Genomic DNA, 23,091 nt, shown 5'->3' with positions numbered 1-23,091 from the left:
GTTGACACTTTTCCATTGTCTGCAAATAAGTGTCTTTTACTGACACAATTAAAAAGACTCAGACAGAAACTGTTTTTGTCGCGACTGACTTAGCTCGCTCGCGCTCTGATCGAGACAGTTATTTCTGTTTTCGTTTCGCTCAAGTCAAACACTGATCGATTTCTTGAGTTAAATGAAGCAAATTGTCTTTTGCGTATGTATGGGTACGCACACGCGATTGATGCGTTCTTTTTCTTTGCAAGATACATATGTATGTACATGTTAATTGCGTTTGTGAAGTCAGTGTGTGCGGAGCATTATAGTTTTTGCAAAATGGGAAAAGACGAAATTAAAAAAGTTCATCATTTTTTTAGATTCATTGCCGAAGAAAATAAATCTATGTGTAATGTTTGCGGTTTTAAAATGTCTGGGACATAATATTAATTAAAAATTAATATTATAAAAAACAAAATAAAATTATTGTTCCTTAAAAAACAAAACAAAACATTGTTTTTTTATTATTTTCATTCTTATTTACATTTATGTATATGTGTGTATGTATTTACATGCACACGATAGGCAAAGATCATTTCTGTTGAGTTTTTTAGTCAAACTGTCTTTTGTTGAGACTCTTTGTGTGAGCGAAAATCGTATTACTCTTTACGCGACGCTCATTTGAGAGCGTCACACGAATGAGTCAATGCAAAGCGCTTGACAAAAACCAATTCAAAACAAAACAAAGAGAGCCGCTCAGAGCGAGATCGTTTCTGGACAATCTTTTCGGTTATGATACGAAGCAGATCAAATAAGAAAAAACGATCAACTGTCATTTGCGAGCTATGCTAAAAAGTATTAATTTATTTATTAAATGGGACACTCAGTGTAATTAATCAATAAGAAAAATTTTGTTACCCCTTAACCGAAAAGCCATTACAATCGAAAATCAACGGCAACAATGAGCGACTTTGGCCTAGAACCTACGTAGCGGACGTAATTGAATGATATACAATTATTTTATGTATGGCACCTAATCAATGAGTATTGAATGAGTTTGGTCCCAAAGAGTCGGAAGAGAAATTAAGTTGTAGACCCACACATACACACAGTACCGTCCACCCCTCCCCCTCCCCCATTCCCCTCCCCCACCATTTGATAAGATCTAATAGCTTCCAATAATATCGACCAGGCAGAGTGATATGACATGGCAAATTTCTTTATTATTAACACGAAGTAGAATCGCCTCCGACCACACCCCGTGTCTGTATCCTCGAATATCTTTCAAATCCGATTAAAACCATTAAGAAATTTTGTTGCTCCTCTCTCCCTTCTTCTCGACCCCTACTTTATTCTTCCTCTCTATGTGTCTCACCGCCTTTGTCGGTCTATAGACAATTTAGAAAGACCCACAGAGCTGGGCTAATACTGGGCGTACCCAAGATTTTATACTGTGTCCCAAGCTGAAAAAACGATGCTGTTAAATTTGAATGGTTCTTTATCCAGACTTTAGTCCTGGCATCGACTGGAACTATCAGATCCTTGAAAGTGCCGCAGGAAACTAGAATATCTATAAAGTCCGACGAAAGGTAAAGCCTGCCGTTAAAGTTTTAGTAATGTTTTACCATATTACATACACCAATAGGGTGAAATGGTACATTAAAGTCGCCAAAATGTATGTAACAGGCAGAAGGAAGCATTTCCGACCCCATAAATATTCTTGATCAGGATCAACAACCGAGTCGATCTAGCCATGTCCGTCTGTCCGTCCGTCTGTATGAACACGCAGATCTCGGAGACTATAAGAGCTAGAGCCACCAAATTTGGTACTTAGACTCCTGTAATACCTACGATGTTCAAGTTTATTTCAACTTTTTGCCACGTCCCCGCAAATTACATAAATCTGATTTTTTTGAAGACTATAATAGCTATAGACACCAAATTTTGTTTTCCGTCCCTGAAGATTAAATAAAACTCAGTTTTTCAAAAACCAACACAGCTTGAACCACTTTATTTGGTATGAAGATTTGTTAAGTATGTGTGCAGATTAATAATATTAAAAACGCTTACTTTCGCCTTCATAATCTAGCAAAAATTGATTGCCTGTCTCAATTTTTGGACTATCGAACCCAATATCAGCACAATTAGCCCTTTTAATATCTACCAACCTACTAAATTTTATTTAATTCGGAGTAGAAACATGGAAAATATACGTATAAACGAGTTTTGCTAGGCAGTCCATAAGGGCGGAATTGGCCGGTAAGCCAGTGGCGGCGCTAGAGTGCTCGTTTGTTTTTGTGAGAGAGACCTAGGTATACCATATACCATATACATAAAACAAATATTTCAAATTTATAATAACAAATGCATTTAGGTATTTTTAAAAAATTCTGTTCACATGCTTTTTACAAGCATATCTTAGTATCTCGCTCACTCAATCATACGAGCACCCTAGCGCCCTCACCAGCCAACGGCCAACTCCGACCTTATGAAAAACGTTTATATGCATAACTTGGCTATTTTTTGTCCAATTTTGATCATTTGGTATTTTGCGGGATATTAATATCAAATTTAAGTGTGCCAAATTTGATTGCACAAGGTAGAAAATTACGGTATATAATCAAGTACATACATACCACACAAGACTACATACCAAATTTTATAGTCTCCGAGATCTAGGCGTTCATTCGGGCGGACGCACGGACGGACATGGCTAGATCGACTCGGCTGTTGATGCTGATAAAGAATATATATATACTTTATGGGGTCGGAGAAGCTTCCTTCTGCCTGTTACATACATTTGGGCGACTTTAATATACCATATCACCCTATAGGTGCATGGTATAATAAAAGGTAGATGCCACTAGACAGTGGATTGTCAGTTCAATTTCCATCAAATTTACATTTATCAAAGTTATTTAAATCGCAACGCTTTGATTCAAACAAAAAAAAAGGACTTACATATGTCCGTTCTTTGCCTCCTGAAAAAGAAAAAAATGGTATAAAATTCTTTTTTCAACCATATTAACCGGCGCTTTCATTTGTAGGTTTCTAAGTCCAATCATCCAATATGAAGTCTTCCGACCGGGGGCAGGTGATGGCCCTATTGTGAAAGACAAAAGCAATCGGTGTGTGCGACTCAGCGCTTTTAATCGATAAAAAAAAAGGAACAGAGTTTGGGTTACCAAAGTAAAACGTCACCAAAATCGTATCAATAGGTGAATGCTAGAAAAGATAATGCGTGAAGCGAAATAATTTGGTATGGAGAGTGGGAAAACAAAGAATATCGACAATGAATGTGCTTATTGTGTCAGCCTCAATATGAAACTATAAATTTTGGTGTGCTGCAGTGCGTCGAAGTGCCAGTAAGAACTCAAAAAAACTTCCAACTCCGTTTACCGTGGAAACGGAAAATGTGTCAGTTTTCAGTAATCTAATCTGAGTACACAAATTCCAATGAATTACCAACACGTTTTCCTTGTTTTTACCAATTTCTTTTTGAAGTGAAAACTTCTTTAGAATCGTTGGGAGTGATTTGAGACTCGATGAAACGAAAAAGCGACACTAAAAAGAGACATACATATAGATCTTATAGTATATAGCCTGCGAGAGAATGAGATGCGAAAATGAGATGCGTGCTTAACTACAGAACTCGACGGCAACTTACAAAGTGTCGACGTGGCTCTGTTGTTAGTGTGCTCGCTTGGCGATCGGGCGGCCGGGGTTCGACTCCCAGCTTGGTCGAAGTTTTTCATAATGCTTTTTATATATTTTGTGATACATTTTTATTTACTTTTTATACCCTTGCAGAGGGTATTGTAAAATTGGTCAGATGTTCGTAACGCACAGAAGGAGGCGTTTACGACCCCATAAAGTATATAAATTCTTGATCAGCATGAGAAGCTGAGTTGATATAGCCATGTCCGCAAAATTTTTTCTTCTAGAGCTATATAATATAGTGGTCCGATCCTAAGGATTTTCATACTTTATCTTACCCGGGTAATAAAAAACCCCAAAAAAAGATTTCATCCCGATAGCTCTTAAGACGGCTGAGTAAAACGCATACGCACAGACGGACAGACAGATGGACATGGCTATATCAACTCAGCTTCTCAGGTCGTAAACGCCTCCTTCGGTGCGTTACGAACATCTGACCAATTTTACAATTCCCTCTGCAAGGGTATAAAAAGTAAATAAAAATGTATCACAAAATATATAATGAATCAATGCACAGCAACTAGAATCACTGTCTGTTCAGCTCTCTAAAGTGGGAGAAATATGTGCATGCGAAACCAGATTGAGCAATGGAAAAACAGTTTTAATTGTAGCAATTTATATTTCACCGAATCAATCAATAAATAGCATCACGGAATTCATTCATGAAAATTTAATAAAGTATACACCAGAAGTATCGCGGATACTTAGAAAAGATTACGATAAAGTTCCAATGATTTGAAGTGGCGATTTTAACGTAAATTTTGCATTGGACACAGCGGTTCCTTTAATTGACTTTCTCAATACAACATGCAGTTTAAAAATGTGTAACAATCGCACTGAATCAACAACACGATCAAAAACAACAATTGGCGCGGTATTTCAAAGATATGTTGACAACATCGAAACCAAAGCATTTGTATCATTTTTTAGCTATCATAAGCCACTCGTATCATTTGTTGAAATTGAAAACATTGAGGATGAATAATAATAAAATGAAGAAAATAAAATATGACCTTTATAGCAATATTATAATGAACCTATAATTATCCCGCTCCTAATGCTGCTTTCGTCTCATTCTCTCTCAGTTTGTTTTACGGAAGGTTTCACTTCTATCGTGTCTAACCGTTAGACGCACTTTTTTTTTGTTGTTGTCGCACGTTGTTATTGTTGTGTCAGAGTTGTGGTGTTTCAAATTTAATCAATTATTTTATTATTTATATTGTTTATTTATAATTTACATATATTGTTATCGACGTTTGCTTGGCTTGACATTCTGTTTCTACAAATCGATCAAATGCTACAAATATTTGGTAAGAGTGATCCGCACGCCCCTCTTTCCCTTCCTTTTGCATATATACCAGCTATGCGCAATGATCAACTTACGGGTTCCTAGTATGTTTTATCGTTCAAAATAATCCAAACTCTATTGGGCAATATCACTCTTTGAAAAAACCTCAATTATTGTTATCCATTCAAATGATTTGGGAAAAAACTCCAACCTTGTCAAAATTCTTATGCCCTTGCACTGTACAGTCAAATTAAGTTTCTGCTGTTGAGAAAATCAAGAATATATAGCTTATATGGTCGGAGTTGCCTCCTTCTATGCGTTGAATATTTGATAATACTATTTTAAAGTAATGTCAAAGTGTCGTCAAATTAATATTAGTCTGTTTGCTGTACTCTAATAAATTATTAATTAAAAGAGTTCTTAACTTGTAGTCAAAGTCCTTCGAGTCTTATAAATATGAAGCACGCTGTACAATACTTGCGGCGGTAATAAAAACGACATTTTTTTCTGTATGCAAAAAAGACAAGTGCTTAAAACGACATTCATTAAAAATACTGCTACCTGTCATCATCGCCATACTACACCAAGACCCTCTTCCCATTTCATGGCGATGATTCATCACTGTGTCGGCATCAAAGCTTTGATTTCAACAGGGCTCATCTCGCTGTGCCCAAGTATTGTTGTAGTTGCTTTTACTGTTTTGTATCCTACAGCTACCAATTAAGTCTAAAATGCACTGCACAGACGACACATATATATTCTCTCACACACACACAACATCAACAGAGAGCAGAGTGTTTAAAAATCCAAATAGAAACTTCACAACCATTATGCATAGAATCGTAGACATGAGAAAGTCATATGTGTCGGACGACAAGTAACCAAAGTGTGTTGTGCAGTGTAAAAATGTATTGGTGTTGTCAAAACCCAAGGCAAAGGTAAGAGCGGAGGCTGCTGAGGCAATTCATATACAATGCGTTTTTAATTTGCAGATGTGCATAAAAATGCGGCGCAGCTTTACCCCGATCCGCTCCCCGTCGTTCCCCTGTCGTTGCTACCGTAAGGAAATTATTCGCAAGTACAAAAGGTACGCCATACACTAGGGCGGAGCTGGAGCTGCAAAATGGAGATGGAGATACATATTTGTATGTTGGTAGGCAGCCGGCATATAGCTGGCGACCACCTGTCTCTGGGATTATAAAACCCACACGCGTAGATATGGCAAGTTGATAGCAAGCTGCAAAAACAACGTTAACGAAAGAAAATATACAATGAAAACGACACTGACATTAAGATAAGCTATGACTTCATCAACGAATAATATAGACCCTTTGTCTATTCAAATTGTAACCAATATAGGCGATCAATTCGATGAGAATATATACAGTATAACCGCGTCAGTTTCGTATTCTGGAACATCGCATTTCAAAGATAACCTGAGCAGTATCGTAGTTTGCGTCGGAGTTGAGTCTTGTCTAGACTACCTTAACATGCTAACACAAAAGCCCACAACAGCATCAACAGCTTTCCGATCCCGGGGTTCAGTCTTGGACCCCTTCGCCCACAGAACTCTATCCCATGCGTTGAATGAGCTGTGGGTATTGAAATATTGCCTTGCGCCAGCGCTTCATTCCTTCTTCCTTCAGCCTTCTTTAAAAATATGCAAATGTTTGGCGCTGACAACTGCTTCTGCAGCATTCTGAGCCTACCATTTGCTTGTGTAGGTTGACAAACAAACATGCAAGTGCATAAAACAAGAACAAGAAACGACAACGACGACGAGGCAAAGTCAAACGGCTACGAAAAGCCCTTGAATCCGTCTCCTCTCTTTTTGTCCTGCACTAGAAACATTCCTGTTTGCTGGTTGCTTGGCCATGTCTGCTGGATACTCTTTCTGTTTCCTTTTTTTTTTAAATCTCCTCTCTTTTTTCAAGAAATTACTGTTACGAAATCACATCCACGTTTTGGATTTATATCTATTTATACTCAAATGCTTAAAGAAGTGAAGGAGAAACAAGGCAGCTGCATCAAAAGGAAGTAAGATAAAAATCATCTCCTTTTTATCTAAGACAAATTCCCTGTACCCTTTGTTTTCAATTTATATCTTGTCGATATAAAAATATCAATTGATTCCTTAATCTTTGTTAACAGTTTCATACTCAATCAAACTGCAAAGACAATCGCATATAAAGAATTGGTTGTAATAGTTTTAATTTTGATACTTTGCCAAACCTTCCCGAGACTCGATCAATCCGGTCTCACCTTAAGAAAGAGTATCAAATAAATAGCTGCTATGCCAATGTACTTGAGTAGCAGCGAACGACGCCATCGCCGACGTGTGATACCATTTAGCCCTTGTCTTGCTATTACTCTTAGTTTTCGTCTTGGTCTTGCTCATGCTCTTGGACACAATCTGGCTAAAATTGTTGCCAACTGCCTCCGACACCGCATTCCAATGATTCAGTGATTGATGTTGCTTCTGATCTGAAATAGCGTGAGAAAGCAAAATATTGATTCAGTTTGGTAAGGCCTGTGCGGAGCTGCAAAATGGAAAACAGTAGAATTCTTGACTCTCAGCAAACAAAAATTTTATTAAAACCAGAGGGCCGGGGTTAACTTCGACCGCGTCAAAGTTTGTATACCCTTGCAACTTTTTTGGTAACTTTTTCCTTACCTATAGCCATCATCGTTTTATCTAAAAAGGCTAATGTGTGCGAAAGAACGGCCCACAATATTAACATAGTAAATAAGAAAGATATTGATCAAAGTCACTGTTTTTCACCGATTGTTCCAATGGGAGCTATATGATATAGTAACCCGATATTTATCAAATTCAGCACAGTCATTAACAGATAAAGATTAAAGCAATCGCGTCAAAAGTAAGAAAGATATTGATCAAAGTCACTGTTTTTCACCGATTGTTCCAATGGGAGCTATATGATATAGTCACCCGATCTTGATCAAATTTGGCATAGTCGTTTATATGTGTAATTAACTCACCAATATTAAATTTCACAATAGCTCAGAAAATAACGAAGTTATTGAGAAAAGTCACTGTTCGTGACTTTGCGGTTTGTATGGGAGCTATATGATATAGTGGTCCAATCCGGCTGAATCCGAGATATACAACGCCTGCAGTATATACAAGCCTACGTGCAAAATTTCAGCTCTGTAGCTCCAACTGTCTAGGAGGAGTTTGCGTTGATCCAGACGGACGGACGGACGGACGGACGGACGGACGGACATGGCTATATGAACTCGTCTCGTCATGCTGATCAAGAATATATATACTTTATATGGTCGGAGATGCTTTCTTCTATGCGTTGCACACTTCTGACCAAAATTAATATACCCTTTTTGCAAGGGTATAAGAATGTAGTAAGTAAGTCGTCTCGACGACTTAGGTATACCATACACGAGTAAAGCAAATATTTCAAATTTATTAAACAAATGCATTTTCACATGCATTTTACAAGCATATTTTAATATCCCGCTCACTCAATCATACGAGCACCCTAGCGCCCCCACCAGCAAACGGCCAACTCTGAAAAAACGTTTATATGCATAACTTGGCTCTTTTTTGTCCGATTTGAGTCAAATTTGGTATTTTGGTGGGTAGTAGTATCAATTTAATTGCGCCAAATTTGATTGCACACGGTAGATAATCCAGTTTTTCAAATTACGGGGGAGGAAAGGGGCGTGGCGAAAAATTTATACATACAAAACGTGCGCATTTACTAAACAAATACCAAATATGGTGTCTCTAGCTAGAATAGTTTTTGAGATAAGCTTTTTTTTTAAATTGCGGGGGCGGAAAGGGGCGTGTCAAAAATTGGAAATAAACTTGATCACTCTACATACTACATGAGTCTACATACCTACGTCTACGAGATCTAGGTGTTCATACGGACAGACGGCCAGACGGACGGATGGACAGACGGACATGGCTGACGGACATCTGTAGATGCTGATCAAGAATATATATACTTTATGGGGTCGGAGAAGCCTCCTTCTGCCTGTTACATACATTTTGGCGTCTTTAATATACCATTTCTCCCTATCGGTGTATGGTATAAATATCAAAGAAATTAACTTTATGTCCGAGGTTTATTTTCCCCCGCAGTTTTTTAAAAGGGTGATAGCAAGACTATGTGTAAGTTTTTTAGAACAAGATTTTTCTTAGTTCTAAATAATTAAAGTAAAAGTGTTTGTGTAACATACTGAATGTATATTTTCATACCGATGTGTCTCGTGGTATTTTCGAATGTCTTTTATACGATGCAAAGTGATGGTAATGCATTTTTTGCATTGAAATTGTCATTCAAAATAATAGGGGATAGGGAGGAGGAGGAGTAATGTCATCAGCCATTGCAGTATTGGCCACAGACAGCTTGGCAACTGCAGCAACAAAACAAATGAAAAACACATGTGGCAACAACAAAGTCGGAGTAAAAATCCTCACTTCTTCACGCAAAAAGCCCTCGACTTGAACCAGGAAGACTTCTTCAAACTCTGTTTACACGGAGCGTATTTGCAACATAAGCATTTGCTCCCCGCCGTTATCCTGTCGCCACCTAACAACAAGTTTACGTTTTACTCAAAGTCGAATAATTTTAATAACGACTAAAAGAACCGCGCGTATACGCAGAACACAAGACAGAAAAAAATTCTCCTTTAACTCCATCCCATTTAGTTTCTCTTATCTTTTATTTTCACTGTGTACTTGTATACTGTGGAATCGTATATATGTACATACATATATTAAAGTTGCTAAATGCTAAATGTGTCAAACAACAGAAGGAAGAAGCATTTCCATAAAGTACATACCTCTGTATGTACCTATTATATATTATTAATCAGCCATATAGAAGCAAAACTATCATTACTATACCTGTCCGCCCATTTATCTGTTAAGTGTTAGTTAAGCGATTTAAAAAAAAATTGTTTTGAACTATTAGTTATATTGTACAAATGTTAATAGTTTTTTTTTTCTTTTTATGCGATTTCGGTTAGGTGATTAACTTAACACATAATAATATGTAATCGGATTACTACATCATAAACATGAAATTTAATATTGGAAAGTTTCTTACACCTATAAAAGACTGTGCCAAATTTGATCAAAATCAGACAAAATAGCTCCCATAGAAACGATCGGATGAAAACAGTGACTTTGATCAATAACTTTGTTATTTCCTATGCTAAGATTGTAGGCCGTTCTTTGGCAAACATACGACTTTTTAAATAAAAAAGGTTTTCCCGTTTTGACGGCTATAGGTAAGGAAACAGTAACCAAAAACTTGCAAGGGTATACAAACTTTGACGCGGTCGAAGTTAGTCCCGGCCCTCTGGTTTTTTTTTTTCGTTTTAAGACTCTTTTTTGTCGGCCTAGGTATTCAAAAAGTGTCCAAAGCAGAAGTACTTACATTACTTCTGAAAAGTAGATAAGGACGAGAAACAAGACGGTAGTCAAAAAACTTCAACCAAATTAAATATTGAAAACTTATTTTCCGTCTTTGACTGTCACATAGGGAATCTGCTTGAAACTCTTCAGCTTTCAGCTTGCTCCGGGCCAAACGTTGTAGCAATCAATGAATCTACGTTAAATTAATTAAGTGCGATGTGACGAAGAGAATGTAAACCAGAGGGCCGGGGCTAACTTCGACCGCGTCAAAGTTTGTATACCCTTGCAACTTTTATGGTAACTCTTTCCTTACCTATAGCCATCAAAGTGGAAAAATGTTTAAGCTAAAAAGGCTAATGTTTGCGAAAGAACGGCTAACAATCTTAGCATAGGAAAAAAGTAAGATATTGATCAAAGTCACTGTTTTCCACCGATCATTCCTATGGGAGCTATATGATATAGTAACCCGATTTTTATCAAATTCGGCACAGTCATTAACAGATATATTAAACTAACAAATGTTTAATTTGAAAGCAATCGCGTCAAAAGTGACGAAGTTATTGACAAAAGTCACTGTTTTCGAAAGATCGTTCCTATGGGAGCTATATGATATAGTCACCCGATCTTAATCAAATTTGGCATCCGGCTGAATCCGAGATATACAACGCCTGCAGTATATACAAGCCTACGTGCAAAATTTCAGCTCTGTAGCTCCAACTGTCTAGGAGGAGTTTGCGTTGATCCAGACGGACGGACGGACGGACGGACGGACGGACGGAACTCGTCTCGTCATGCTGATCAAGAATATATATACTTTATATGGTCGGAAATGCTTCCTTCTATGCGTTGCACACTTCTGACCAAAATTAATATACCCTTTTTGCAAGGGTATAAAAAGTAGACTGAGTAGAACTGCCCAATATTTTAACAAATTTTTTTGTGGCTTTTAGAGATACATAGGTACATGCCTGCTACTTCACAAGTTTTGCTTCGGCACCCCTGGTGGCAATTAAGTTATGTGTTGAAACTGGAATCTACATTTAGAATAGTTTTTCTGTTCGTCCCAAAATTTGTTTGTTTCGTTGTTTCTGATTAAGTTATGAGTCGAAAGCGCATAGAAGAAGCGCGATGAAGACTTAAGTGCAGTTTTTGTTTGTCTAAAACTAAAATAAATAACCTGCCACTGGAATACCTTGCCCATGCTGCGCCATGTGCCCCCATCCCTTCATCTCCCTATGCGCTGACCTATTTGTTTCATTCTATCTCATTAATGAGTTTCACGAACTTTGTGCACCAGGTGAAAAATATTTTAAACTTCGAACATCAAATGTACTATCCTACAACCAACTCTGGCCTTATGCACCACCTAGTAAAACTCGTTTATACGTATATTTTGCACGTTCCTAGTCTCATTTTAATTGAATAAAATTTGGTAGATATTAATGGGGCTCATTAATGTGCTGAATTTGTCAAAAAATTGCAGGAGGCAATCGGGTTTTTCCAGATTCTGGAGGCGAAAGTAGGCATGTTAAATAATTATAATCTGCACGCATACTAAACAAATCTACATACCAAATTTGATTGTTGGTTTTGTTGTTTTCGAGAAAATGAGTTTTATTTAAATTTTAAATTTTTAAAATACAAAATGTGCAGATTTACTAAGCAAACATACATACCAAATATGGTGTCTCTAGTTAGAATAGTTTTTAAGATAAAAGGTTTTTTTGAAATTGCGGGGGCGGAGTCCCGTGTCAAAAATTTTAAATGAACTTGATCACTTTACATACTACACGAGTCTACATACCAAATTTGGTGGCTCTAGCTTTTACAGTCTCCGAGATCTAGGTGTTCATACGGACAGACGGACATGGCTAGATCGACTCGGCTGCTGATCCTGATCAAGAATATATTTACTTTATGGGGTTGGAGAAGCTGCCTTCTGCATGTTACATACATTTTGGCGACTTTAATATACCATTTCACTCCATTGGTGTATGGTATAACTAAAACTTCTAACACAGCAGTCAACCCCCATAAGTAGAAAGCCAGCGGGAACACCTGCCATACTTTTCTCTATCGCTTCTTAATCATAGCTGTTATATTTTGCCTAGACGACATTTTGGTGTTGTTGTTTTTTCCTGTTTGTTGATACGATTGCTAAAATTTGCCACCCCTTTAGAACAATTCCTACTTAGGGGTGGTATTCTGATGCCTGGTCGCCGCAGGAGTTGTTCCTTCGATGATCGTTACAGTAAATCATCTGAAATGAATTTCACTCGACTTGCTTCACCCTATGCGTGCAGTCGTGTTGTGTTGATTGCTATTGCCAGCTTTCGAGAGATGGGAAAATTAAGTAAATTGCCCATGCAAAGAAAGCAGACGAAAACGAAAGCATATCACCCGATACGGGGTGGGTTACAACTTTCCATTGCTATACTGATAACATATATCGAACTGAACTCAACAAAAAGTGTCCGTCTATAATGAGTTACCAATCCAGAAAATTTTGTACAATTCAGATAAAAAGCGAATATCGTCATATTCGTCAGTCGTCGCCCTGACATTAAGTGTCTATACACTTTTCCAGCTAATTCTGTATTTTTATACCATACACCCATAGGGTGAAATGGTATATTAAAGTCGCCAAAATGTATGTAACAGGCAGAAGGAAGCATCTCCGACCCCACAAAGTATATATATTCTTGATCAGGATCAACAACCGAGTCGATCTAGCCATGTCCGTCTGTCCGTCCGTCCGTCCGTCTGTCCGTCTGTCCGTATGAACACCTAGATCTCGGAGACTATAAGAGCTAGAGCCACCAAATTTTGTATGTAGACTCGTGTAGTATGTAGAGTGAGCAAGTTTATTTCAAATTTTTGCCACGCGCCTTTCCGCCCCCGCAATTTAAAAAAAACGTTTATCTCAAAAACTATTCCAGCTAGAGACACCATATTTGGTATGTATATTCGCTTAGTAAATGCACACATTTTGTATGTATAAAAATTTTGCCACGCCCTTTTCCGCCCCTGTAATTTGAAAAACTTCATTATCTCCCGTATTTGGTACACTTAAATTTAATACTAATATCTAGCAAAATACCAAATTTGATCAAAATCGGACAAAAAACAGTCGAGTTATGCAAATAAACGTTTTTCCATAAGGCCGGAGTTGGCCGTTGGCTGGTGGGGGCGCTAGGGTGCTCGTATGATTGAGTGAGCGAGATACTAAGATATGCTTGTAAAAAGCATGTGAAAATGCATTTGTTGAATAAAGTTTAAATATCTGCTTTACTGGTGTATGTTATACCTAAGTCGGCGAGACGACTTACTTACTTCATTTTTATTATAAACGGCGAACTAAAAGCATGAAAAATAATAAAACAAAACAAAAATGACATATAGGTAAGTTAAGGTCATTTATTATTCTCATAATACCTTCCTTTCCTAGTCACATATCTATAAAAAGAAACTCCCTTTTTAGTCAGTTTTATGAAGAGCAATGGGCGGCAAAGTTTATAGCAACTGTTTATCGATCAATACTACAGAGCTGAAGAGGTGTTAAAAACACGGCTGATGGAAATGAGATTGCGGCTTAATGTTGTTGAAAACTCGAATAACTGTATCAAAATCACAAAAATATAATAATATAATCTTCTTTAATATCCTTGGGACTTATCTTGCCATTATCTTCTTCAGCAATCTCTCAACGCTTTGGTATTCTAACTACTACATTTCAATTATCCAACAAAAAGTATTTTCCAAACCAGAGAGCCGGGGCTAACTTCGACCGCGTCAACGTTTGTATGGGTACATGTCATAACGCCCAGTGTCATAAGGCCCATGGGCCTTATGACACACATTTTGCGACATAAAGCCCACGGGCGCAATGACACTTTTAAATGTGACATAAAGCACGCCGGACTTTATTTCACTTTTTTATGGGCGTTATGACACGATTAAAGGGCAAACAATTACATTTTTTAAATATTTTATTGAATATTCTTCAATTGTGTCGTAGCGCCCTCGGGCGCTATTTCGTTTTTGGAGTGGGCGCTAGTTCACATTTAAAAGTGTCTTAGCGCCCATGGGCGCTAAGACACACATTTTTGCGACATAAAGCCCATGGGCCTTATGACACTGGGCGTTATGACATGTACCCATTGATCAAAGTTCATGTTTTCCACCGATCGTTCCTATGGGAACTACATGGGGTACACGTCGTAACGCCCAGTGTCATAAGGCCCATGGGCGCTAAGACACACATTTTTGCGACATAAAGCCCACGGGCGCAAGGACACTTTTAAATGTGACATAAAGCACGCCGGACTTTATTTCACTTTTTTATGGGCGTTATGACACGATTAAAGGGCTTTAAAAAATAAAAAAACAAAACAATTACATTTTTTAAATATTTTATTGAATATTCTTCAATTGTGTCGTAGCGCCCTCGGGCGCTATTTCGTTTTTGGAGTGGGCGCTAGTTCACATTTAAAAGTGTCTTAGCGCCCATGGGCGCACATTTTTGCGACATAAAGCCCATGGGCCTTATGACACTGGGCGTTATGACATGTACCCATATGATATAGTGGTCAAACCCCTGCAGTATATACAAGCCTATATGCAAAATTTCAGCTCTGTAGCTCTTACGGTCTAGGAGGAGTTTGCGTTGATCCAGAGGGACGGACGGACATGGCTATTTGAATATATATACTTTTTATATGGTCGAAGATGCTTCCTTCTATGCGTTGCATACTTCTGACCAAAATTAATATACCCTTTTTGCAAGGGTATATAAATAAAAGTATTAGCCATGGCAGTCACAGAAGTTTTTGCCACCGTTGACTGTTTCTGCCAGACATTTAAACAGGAAACCCACTAACTGCTAGCCAATTTAGATAAGTCTTTGGAGCCCACGAATCATACTCCAAATGAACCAAGAGAGAAAGAGAATGAGTAACAGAGGGAGTGAGAAAGAGGAAGTAGGAAACGCTTCTTATTTTTGTGTTCGTTTTCTTTTAATATGCCACACTCAATTCATATCTCGTGCAACATAACAATTAGCCCAGTCCATAAAAAGCAAGGCACATCCATATCAAGTGCTCGAGTATGAACGGGGAGAAAATATGTAATGTAGGAAGGAACGTTTCTGTGAGTATGTGTTTTGTTTACAACGAGATTCTATGCACTAAAGTAGCTAAATTTATAATAGAAATAAACAAAATCACGTAGACGAAATAGCATAGAGAAAACTTCACTCTATATGTGTACCCACATACACAAATGCATACCTCCATATGCATACACACATATGATTTGTATATTTAACTGGGCCGTGAACATTTAAGAGCAGAGCTGAGCTGCAGTTCTCATTTTCATTCGTGCATTCCCCACGATTCCATGAGTCAAGGGACTGAGGAAAATGTAAATTTTCAATTACCAAAATTATTTTGAAAACTTGCAGCCTTGTCAATTAGTGCTGCAACTTTCGCGTTGCAAATACCCCACTCATTCTTCCACTATTTATGAGAATTATCTAAACAAACAAAAAAGGGAGCTATACAAACGATGCGCACACACAATATTCCCAAATACACAGATGAAGCGCCCTGCACATACCAAATGCATATTTTTTTGTCTCTCGTTTTCTACCTGAAAATGTGTTAAATGTTTGCGTAAATAAAATTGATATGTACATACATCTATATATGTATCTTTAGGAAGCGCAAGAATGAACCACTCCCGTATCAACGGTTCAGATTTTTTTCCTTTATTCTCTGCATGGTATTTGGTTGGTAGCTACTCTTTGTTTATTTTTCTATGAAATGTTATTGATTCGTTGCTTGCGATGTCAAGTGGGGAAGAAGTTCTTAGAATGTCGAGTGACTGAAATGCAGAAAATATTTTTGACTAGCCCTACCAATTTACCACTCCATTGTCATGTGTTAGGGGCTGAGGAGAGGTAGAAGACTATCGTCCGCCCGTCTGTATGAACACTTGGATCTTGGAGACTACAAAAGCGAGGGACTCAAATTTCGGGATTTAGGTTGCAACTCCGCCTCTGCAACTTAAATGAAATATTTGTTATTAATCTTTATCCGCCATATTTTCGGTCCAAAATGTTTTTGACTCTGTAAGCCCCAAAAACACAGCAGTGGCGGCGGAACAAACCTTTCATTTGGTACATGGAAGACCAAACTAGGCTAAACGACTTACTTCGTTTCAGTTCTAATAATCCAGTCTTGGTTTATATAAAAAACGAACTAAAATAATTCTCCTTCATCTTACAGTCGTTTAGATATAAATATACGCAATTTCGAGTTCCAGGACCATTGATAAATTTTGTCAATTTGGTGTGTGTCCGCCAGGAATATTGTACCCCGTCACCTGTTAGTTAAATTCTTAGCAAAACCTGCTAAAGCCTTCACAGCAATTGCAACAAGTTGATGAGGGGCAGCAATAGCTGCAGTCGATCAGGCAGCATTGCACGCAAGGAGTATCTCGATACCAACGACTTGGACAGCACATTGCTAGATTCCTATGGTCACATGAGAAGACAATTTAATTCTTTGGACCTTTCTGCCATAGCATAATGTTTCTTACCTGATTTTAATCGGGTTTTAGAGAAGGAAAATCTGAAAATTTTATTCTAATTTATCCCAGCCAAATGTCGAAGGGAAACTGAATAAACAAAAATTGTACGTACCTTATATAAAAAATTAAATAACAATGATCAAATCAAGGCCTGCCTGAATGTAAATCCGCAAATATTCATCCTACTTATGATCTTAGTAAACTTATTTTCGTTTTTTCTTCTTTCAGAACGTGTTCTTCGCTATTGTGAATCGCCCTCTGTGGGCACATGCTGTACCTACAACATGGAAACACGAATGGCCATGCAATCCCGTCACCAACTCGAATGGCATTTCAAAGAGCAGATAACCAAAATGTCCGGACTGTTGGGAAGCAAAGCAACCAAATTTAATGGTAAGGTTTGCGGCTACCGAAACAGAATCGTTTGTCAGTAAGCCACTTGAAACAGAAGGAATAGGAAACCAGAAACGGTTTTGGGGGAGCGGGAATCGAAAACATGCCAACATGCTGGCCTCAAGTTACAAATGTCAATTGACATGGGCTGCTGGGCAGAAGGCAGGCACTCGACAAGGACGACAGTGCGGTTGTTGAGATTAATTTAGAACGGAAGCGACTAGTTGCAAAGAAGCATGCGATCATTAAACATTTAAGCGGATGTGTAAATATTTTGTCGTACTCTTTTCTTTCTTTTTTCTTTAGATATTTTCCGTAGCCTGCTGCTGGAATCAAAGACTCAATTCCACATGATGTTTATGCGTACCTATGGAGTTATCTATCAAAAGAATTCGGACGTCTTTTCGGATCTGTTCAATGAACTGGAGAAATATTTTGCCCACGGCCGAGTTGATCTAATGGAGGTCATGGACAAATTCTTCAGCACTCTTTATCGAAAGATGTTCACAGTGCTCAATTCACAATATGCCTTTGACGAAAAGTAAGTACATATACGTAATTCGAACCCGAAACTCATCCCCACAACCCACTCCCCATTCAGCTTTGGAGGTAAACTACAGACGTGTGAAACCGCAAAGTATCACTGACTTACGAACACTAAGAGAGCAGTCTTTGGCAAGACTTTGACATCAGCCTCATTTAGGCGATTAAAGTCTGTTAGGCCCTTTTAGACAGTGCTTTAGTGAGAGTTGGCAGCACGGCTCAAATTATTAAAGCCAGTACAAATAGTAAATCAGATCGTTGTGCCGACTTTGCCGAACCAAGTGAACTTCAGTGGAACAAATTCAGATGATATTGCTTTCTTTTAATGCCTAGTGAAAACGTTTATTGCCTCGACTTTTGCAATTGACCAAAAATATTTATAGCACTATAGTTGTATCGGTTACATTTCCTTTTGTGGGTGTTTAATCGAATAAAAGAAGCGTTTTCCACACACCACTTAAATTGCTCTCACTACTTGCCCTTTTCGCCATTAGCTCAGCCCTATGGTTCGTGTTCATGGCGCTTCAATAATTAAGGTCAAAAACAAAAAAACTTAACTCGGGTAATCACATTTTTATACCCTTATAAAATTGGTCTGATGTTTGTAACGCACAGAAGGAGACGTTTCCGACCCCATAAAGTATATATATTTTTGATCAGCATAAGAAGCTGAGTCGATACAGCCATGTCCGTCTGTCCGTCGGTGCGTATGCGTTTTACTCAGCCATCTTAACAGCTATCAGTCTGAAATATTTGTGCTTTTTATTATCTGGGGCAGATGAATATCTTTAGGATCGGACCACTTTATCATAGTACTTATAGTTGTATACGAAAAGAAGATGAAGCAGTTGGATTATCGTTATGAAATTTATTAATGTGATAGTATTGGATATAATTCATCACACCCCAAAATTTTGCATGTTGCCTACTACGTCATTGGTCGAAATGAACAAAGCAACAGACCACACAAACACACACATAGACGCAACGATACGTAAACTCTATGTGTATGCGTGCCGTGGTTTGCTTAGGCAATGAGGAAAGAGGAAAAAACTTTAGTAAAAAGAGTAATAATTTGAAGGTTTTGTTTGTGAATTGAGTTGCAGAAAAAGAATTTTGACATGCAAAAATATTATTGCCAAGGACTGCATTGTATATAAATATCGGCATAGCCGAAGTTAGCTTCTTTGATATTTAGTCCGATTTATATGAAATTTGGTAGTTTGCTGGATAAGTAAGTGTGCCAAATTTGATTGCACAAGGTAGGAAATAACGGGAGATAATCGAGTTTTTTCAAATTTCGGGCGCGAAAAGGCAAATATACATACCACATTTGGTGTCTCTAGTTAGTATAGTGTTTGAGAAAATCGGTTTTATTTCATTTTTGGGAACTAGGGGGCGTGTCAAAAATTTGAAACAAACTCGATTTGGTAACTCATTGCTAACGTCTAGGAATTTGCATCAGACTTTAAGTGCAATGGATGTCATGCTTAGATGCAGCCATAAAGGAAGTGCACCGCCTGCAGAAAAACAATTTTTATGATTTTTCAAATAAAATGTTTCTTGCGAGGGCGTTGAGCCATGCCAATTACAAGATCTGATTTATTTATTTTTCTAACTCTCACATTTCTCGATCCTATACTTCCATTAAGATACATGCGTTGTGTGAGTGAGCACATGAAGGAACTGAAACCATTTGGCGATGTGCCCGATAAGCTTTCCGTTCAAATCAAACGATCTTTTGTGGCCACAAGAACCTATGGCCAGGCCCTGGCAACCGCCGCCGAAGTATCCAAGAAAATACTGAATGTAAGTAGCCCAACTAACATTAAACCCTGAACAGTTAATGGCATTCGGTTAATATCCTCTAGATACGACTTAATGCAGACTGTACTGGGGCACTGACTAAAATGCAACATTGTGGTGCTTGCAAAGGCTATATGGAAAAGCCTTGCACCAACTACTGTGTCAATGTGATAAAAGGATGTCTTCACTATCAGCACGAATTCGACGCCGAATGGGAGAACTTTGCCCTCGCCATGGACAAGGTTGCCGAACGTATGCTTGGCTCCTTCAATATTGTGATGGTTGTGGAACCCATCAACATTAAGATTTCAGAGGCCATCATGAATTTTCAGGTGTGTTTCCTTATTCGTATGTAATATATGTTTGTATGTATCTAGCGTTATATCTATTAATTTATTTGCTATCTGAAGTCAAATTCCTATTTGCATATCCTCCAATTTGTAACTTGTTTTGCAAACAGCTGCCGTTTTGATTTAATCTAAATAATTTATGCAAATTCAGATTTACTAAAACAACATAAAAAAATCAACAAAAAAAAAAAAATTGTTTAACTTTTTCGAATTTATCTTCGAAATCATTTGAAATTTGTCGTCCGTATTCCAGATCGATCATTTCAATAAAAGCTGTATAATATAGTTGCTCGATCTTGATTACATTTAGCACAGACTTAAATATAATATAAATTAAATATAATACACCCTATTTATAGACATAAAGGTAAGTTAAGGCCAGCCCCAAGATCAGTTTCAAGCGCAGTCCAGGTTACCACTGTTTATCGAAATGCTTAACCGAGGAAATACCCTACAGTTAATCTGAAGCTGTTGATAGTTTTTATTATACATGTTTTATTGCCTGGCAAAAGTCAACTGACTGTTATGCCGTTCAATTCCATATGATCCCTATCCGGCTGAGGTACAGCTAACAGTTCAAGATCCGTTAAAGGTCAGCCATAAATGCTTTTTCGTAAGCGATGAGATGACAATCAACCACAAATGCAAATTACATTAAGGAACTATTTCGCTAGCTGTTTCATGGGGCCGACAATTTGTGCAAAATGTCTTAAGAAGAAAGTAAGCAAAAACAAATATAAACACATTAAAAGCGGAGTGCCGCCACGCACCAACACCAGCAACAAGCATAGCAACGACAACAACATTAGAAAAGCCCAAAACAAAAACAAAAATCCAAACAGATTTTATAGAATTAAAAATGGAAATATAAATTAAATTCATATGGGAACCAAATGTTGGGCAATAAATTGTTGAAATGAACAAAACAAATTGAAATGCTGAACGAATAGCAGGTAGTAATAGAGGGCCGAGCAGAGCTCAAATATTATTGTAGTAATCAAAATTCAATATGATATGAGTATTCATGTGTAAATTTTTAAAAAGCATAAATTTAGAGGAATTCACGGAAAACACAAAAAGTTTTTGAGTATAATATGTAAAGCATCTCATTCATATCACAAATATGTACATACAAACAGATGTTGTTAAATATGTACCATATGTATAAATTATAGTATAATTGATTCTTTGACTGATCATTAAATACCGACATCATTATTGGCTTTCGTTACAGGATTCGGGGGCAGATATTACCAATCGAGTGTTTCAGGGTTGTGGCCGGCCAACATTAGGGCGAACCCAACGATCTGTACCTGCAAAGCTGAGAAGAAGCCTTGTCCAAGAACATCCTGTGAAGAATTCTTTAGAAGCGGATACCTTAGACATTGATGCCACATTGGATGAGGCCATTGTCTTACGTGAACGTCGTGCAGCCGATCCAGGGTCACAGGAACTGCCTCAACAATCTCAAGAGCAAGAGCAAAACAATGATGGCATTGGTGGGGGTGGAGGAGGAGCAGGCGGAAGCGGAAGTGCAGGGCGCCGACAGCATCAGCAACGCAGAAAGCAACAACAACAAAGGCGCAAGCAACAGAACAACAACCGTCGTGACAACGACGATGGTGAAAACAATGGTGGCGGCGGTGGCGGTGGCGGTGGAGGTGCACGTGAGCCCATTTTGGATAGGATTGTGCGAGATATACGGCAACGGGTAAAGGATTACAAGAAATTCTGGTCAAACTTGCCAAGCTCTACATGCAGTAATGAGGATATAGCAAGTAGCTCGGACGTAGATGGCATGTGTTGGAACGGACACACCATAGATAGGTGAGTTAGGCCATAAAAGAATTCAGTATTTGGTTTAATTAACTCGCGATCATTTCTGTATATGTCTTTTTGTAGATACATGCACTCTATTACCACAGAGCATGGATCGAATCCGGAGTTTAGTGGCAATCCAGCTAGTACTCGCCAGACGGCTCAAATGTCCTTGCAGCTCGCCCATCTAAAGAATGCCATTAACCACTTGCGTAATGCCTATAATGGTCAAGATGTGGACTGGAGTGAACATGGTAGGTTTTTGCTTAAGTGCGTTCTAAATAAGAATCCCTTTTTAAGCTGTAATGCTATATTGCAGAGGAACCTTATATGGGTAGTGGCCATGGCTCTGGATCAGGCTTTGAAGATGATGAGGATGACGACGAGGGTTCCGGCATAGGTCCCTTCGAACCCAGCCATAAGCCCGATGTGGTTGATCCTTCAGTGCGAGGAAACGATGACAATGACGACGATGAAGATGGTCCATCAATTATCACACAAACTTCCCGGCCCAATTTGGATGATAAGGATCCTTTGCTACACACTACACACATTACCAAAGATCGTAACGAGGTTGATGGGGACGAGGGTAATGGCGAAGATGATTCGACGGCCAACGATGGCACCCGGTCGACAGCCAGTTCACCCGAGAAAATAACGTTACGCCGTGCTCTAATGGTCTATTTATTGCCTCTTTATATGGCGTGGTTTGGTGGCGTTTGCGCCGATTTGCTGTGATTACTCAAATATGCATCCTCTTTCAAAAAGCAAAACAAAAAACCCCACACCTCTCAGTCATTCATCTATGAAACAAAAATATAAAAAGAAATGTTATTTTTATATATACTTATACAATGTATATATATAAATATATATATTCGCGTGGAGCGAGTCAAATAATCTAGGTCTTAAAGCGGACCGAATCAAATTTTTCGGTTGTCAAATGAAAGGTAATAGAAGGACATAATAAGATATCCAAACTAGTGTTTCGTATTTAAACATGGTTGGATTTTAATGGTTCTGAAGTTAGTTTTTAAAATTTACTATTGAAGCAAGGGTATTGCCAGTATTGGCCCCTGTGGAGGGAAAAACATTTTTAAGACGAACATTATTTAAATCGGTGCATGGGACTTTTTGATACAGCCCTATTTCGTTTGACAAAAAACAGGCCATATATACATTTATACATAATTATTTAAATGCAAAAT

At 38.1% G+C, this 23,091-nt stretch overlaps 1 protein-coding gene and 1 long non-coding RNA gene across 2 annotated transcripts in view; one reads left to right on the top strand and one right to left on the bottom strand.

Annotated features, from left to right (window-relative positions):
• The window catches only part of LOC6651957 (glypican-6), a 57,273-nt gene extending 34,490 nt beyond the window's left edge, over window positions 1-22,783 (top strand). The window contains exons 2-8 of the mRNA XM_002074377.4: window positions 17,202-17,366; window positions 17,673-17,907; window positions 19,562-19,718; window positions 19,781-20,047; window positions 21,300-21,892; window positions 21,968-22,137; window positions 22,203-22,783. Coding sequence (XP_002074413.3) covers window positions 17,202-17,366; window positions 17,673-17,907; window positions 19,562-19,718; window positions 19,781-20,047; window positions 21,300-21,892; window positions 21,968-22,137; window positions 22,203-22,621 — 2,006 coding nt within the window. The 3' untranslated portion in view covers window positions 22,622-22,783. The remainder of the gene's footprint in view (window positions 1-17,201; window positions 17,367-17,672; window positions 17,908-19,561; window positions 19,719-19,780; window positions 20,048-21,299; window positions 21,893-21,967; window positions 22,138-22,202) is intronic.
• Window positions 16,129-17,098, bottom strand: LOC111519571. The gene is made up of 2 exons (XR_002724401.2): window positions 16,983-17,098; window positions 16,129-16,917 (listed from the first exon to the last, which is right to left on the bottom strand). It is a non-coding gene; the product is annotated as an uncharacterized LOC111519571 (long non-coding RNA).
• Window positions 22,784-23,091: the final 308 nt, after the last annotated feature.

This window comes from Drosophila willistoni, assembly GCF_018902025.1.
Source record: "Drosophila willistoni isolate 14030-0811.24 chromosome XR unlocalized genomic scaffold, UCI_dwil_1.1 Seg106, whole genome shotgun sequence".
Classification (NCBI taxonomy): domain Eukaryota; kingdom Metazoa; phylum Arthropoda; class Insecta; order Diptera; family Drosophilidae; genus Drosophila; species Drosophila willistoni.
This window is presented reverse-complemented; position numbering and strand designations above follow the sequence as displayed.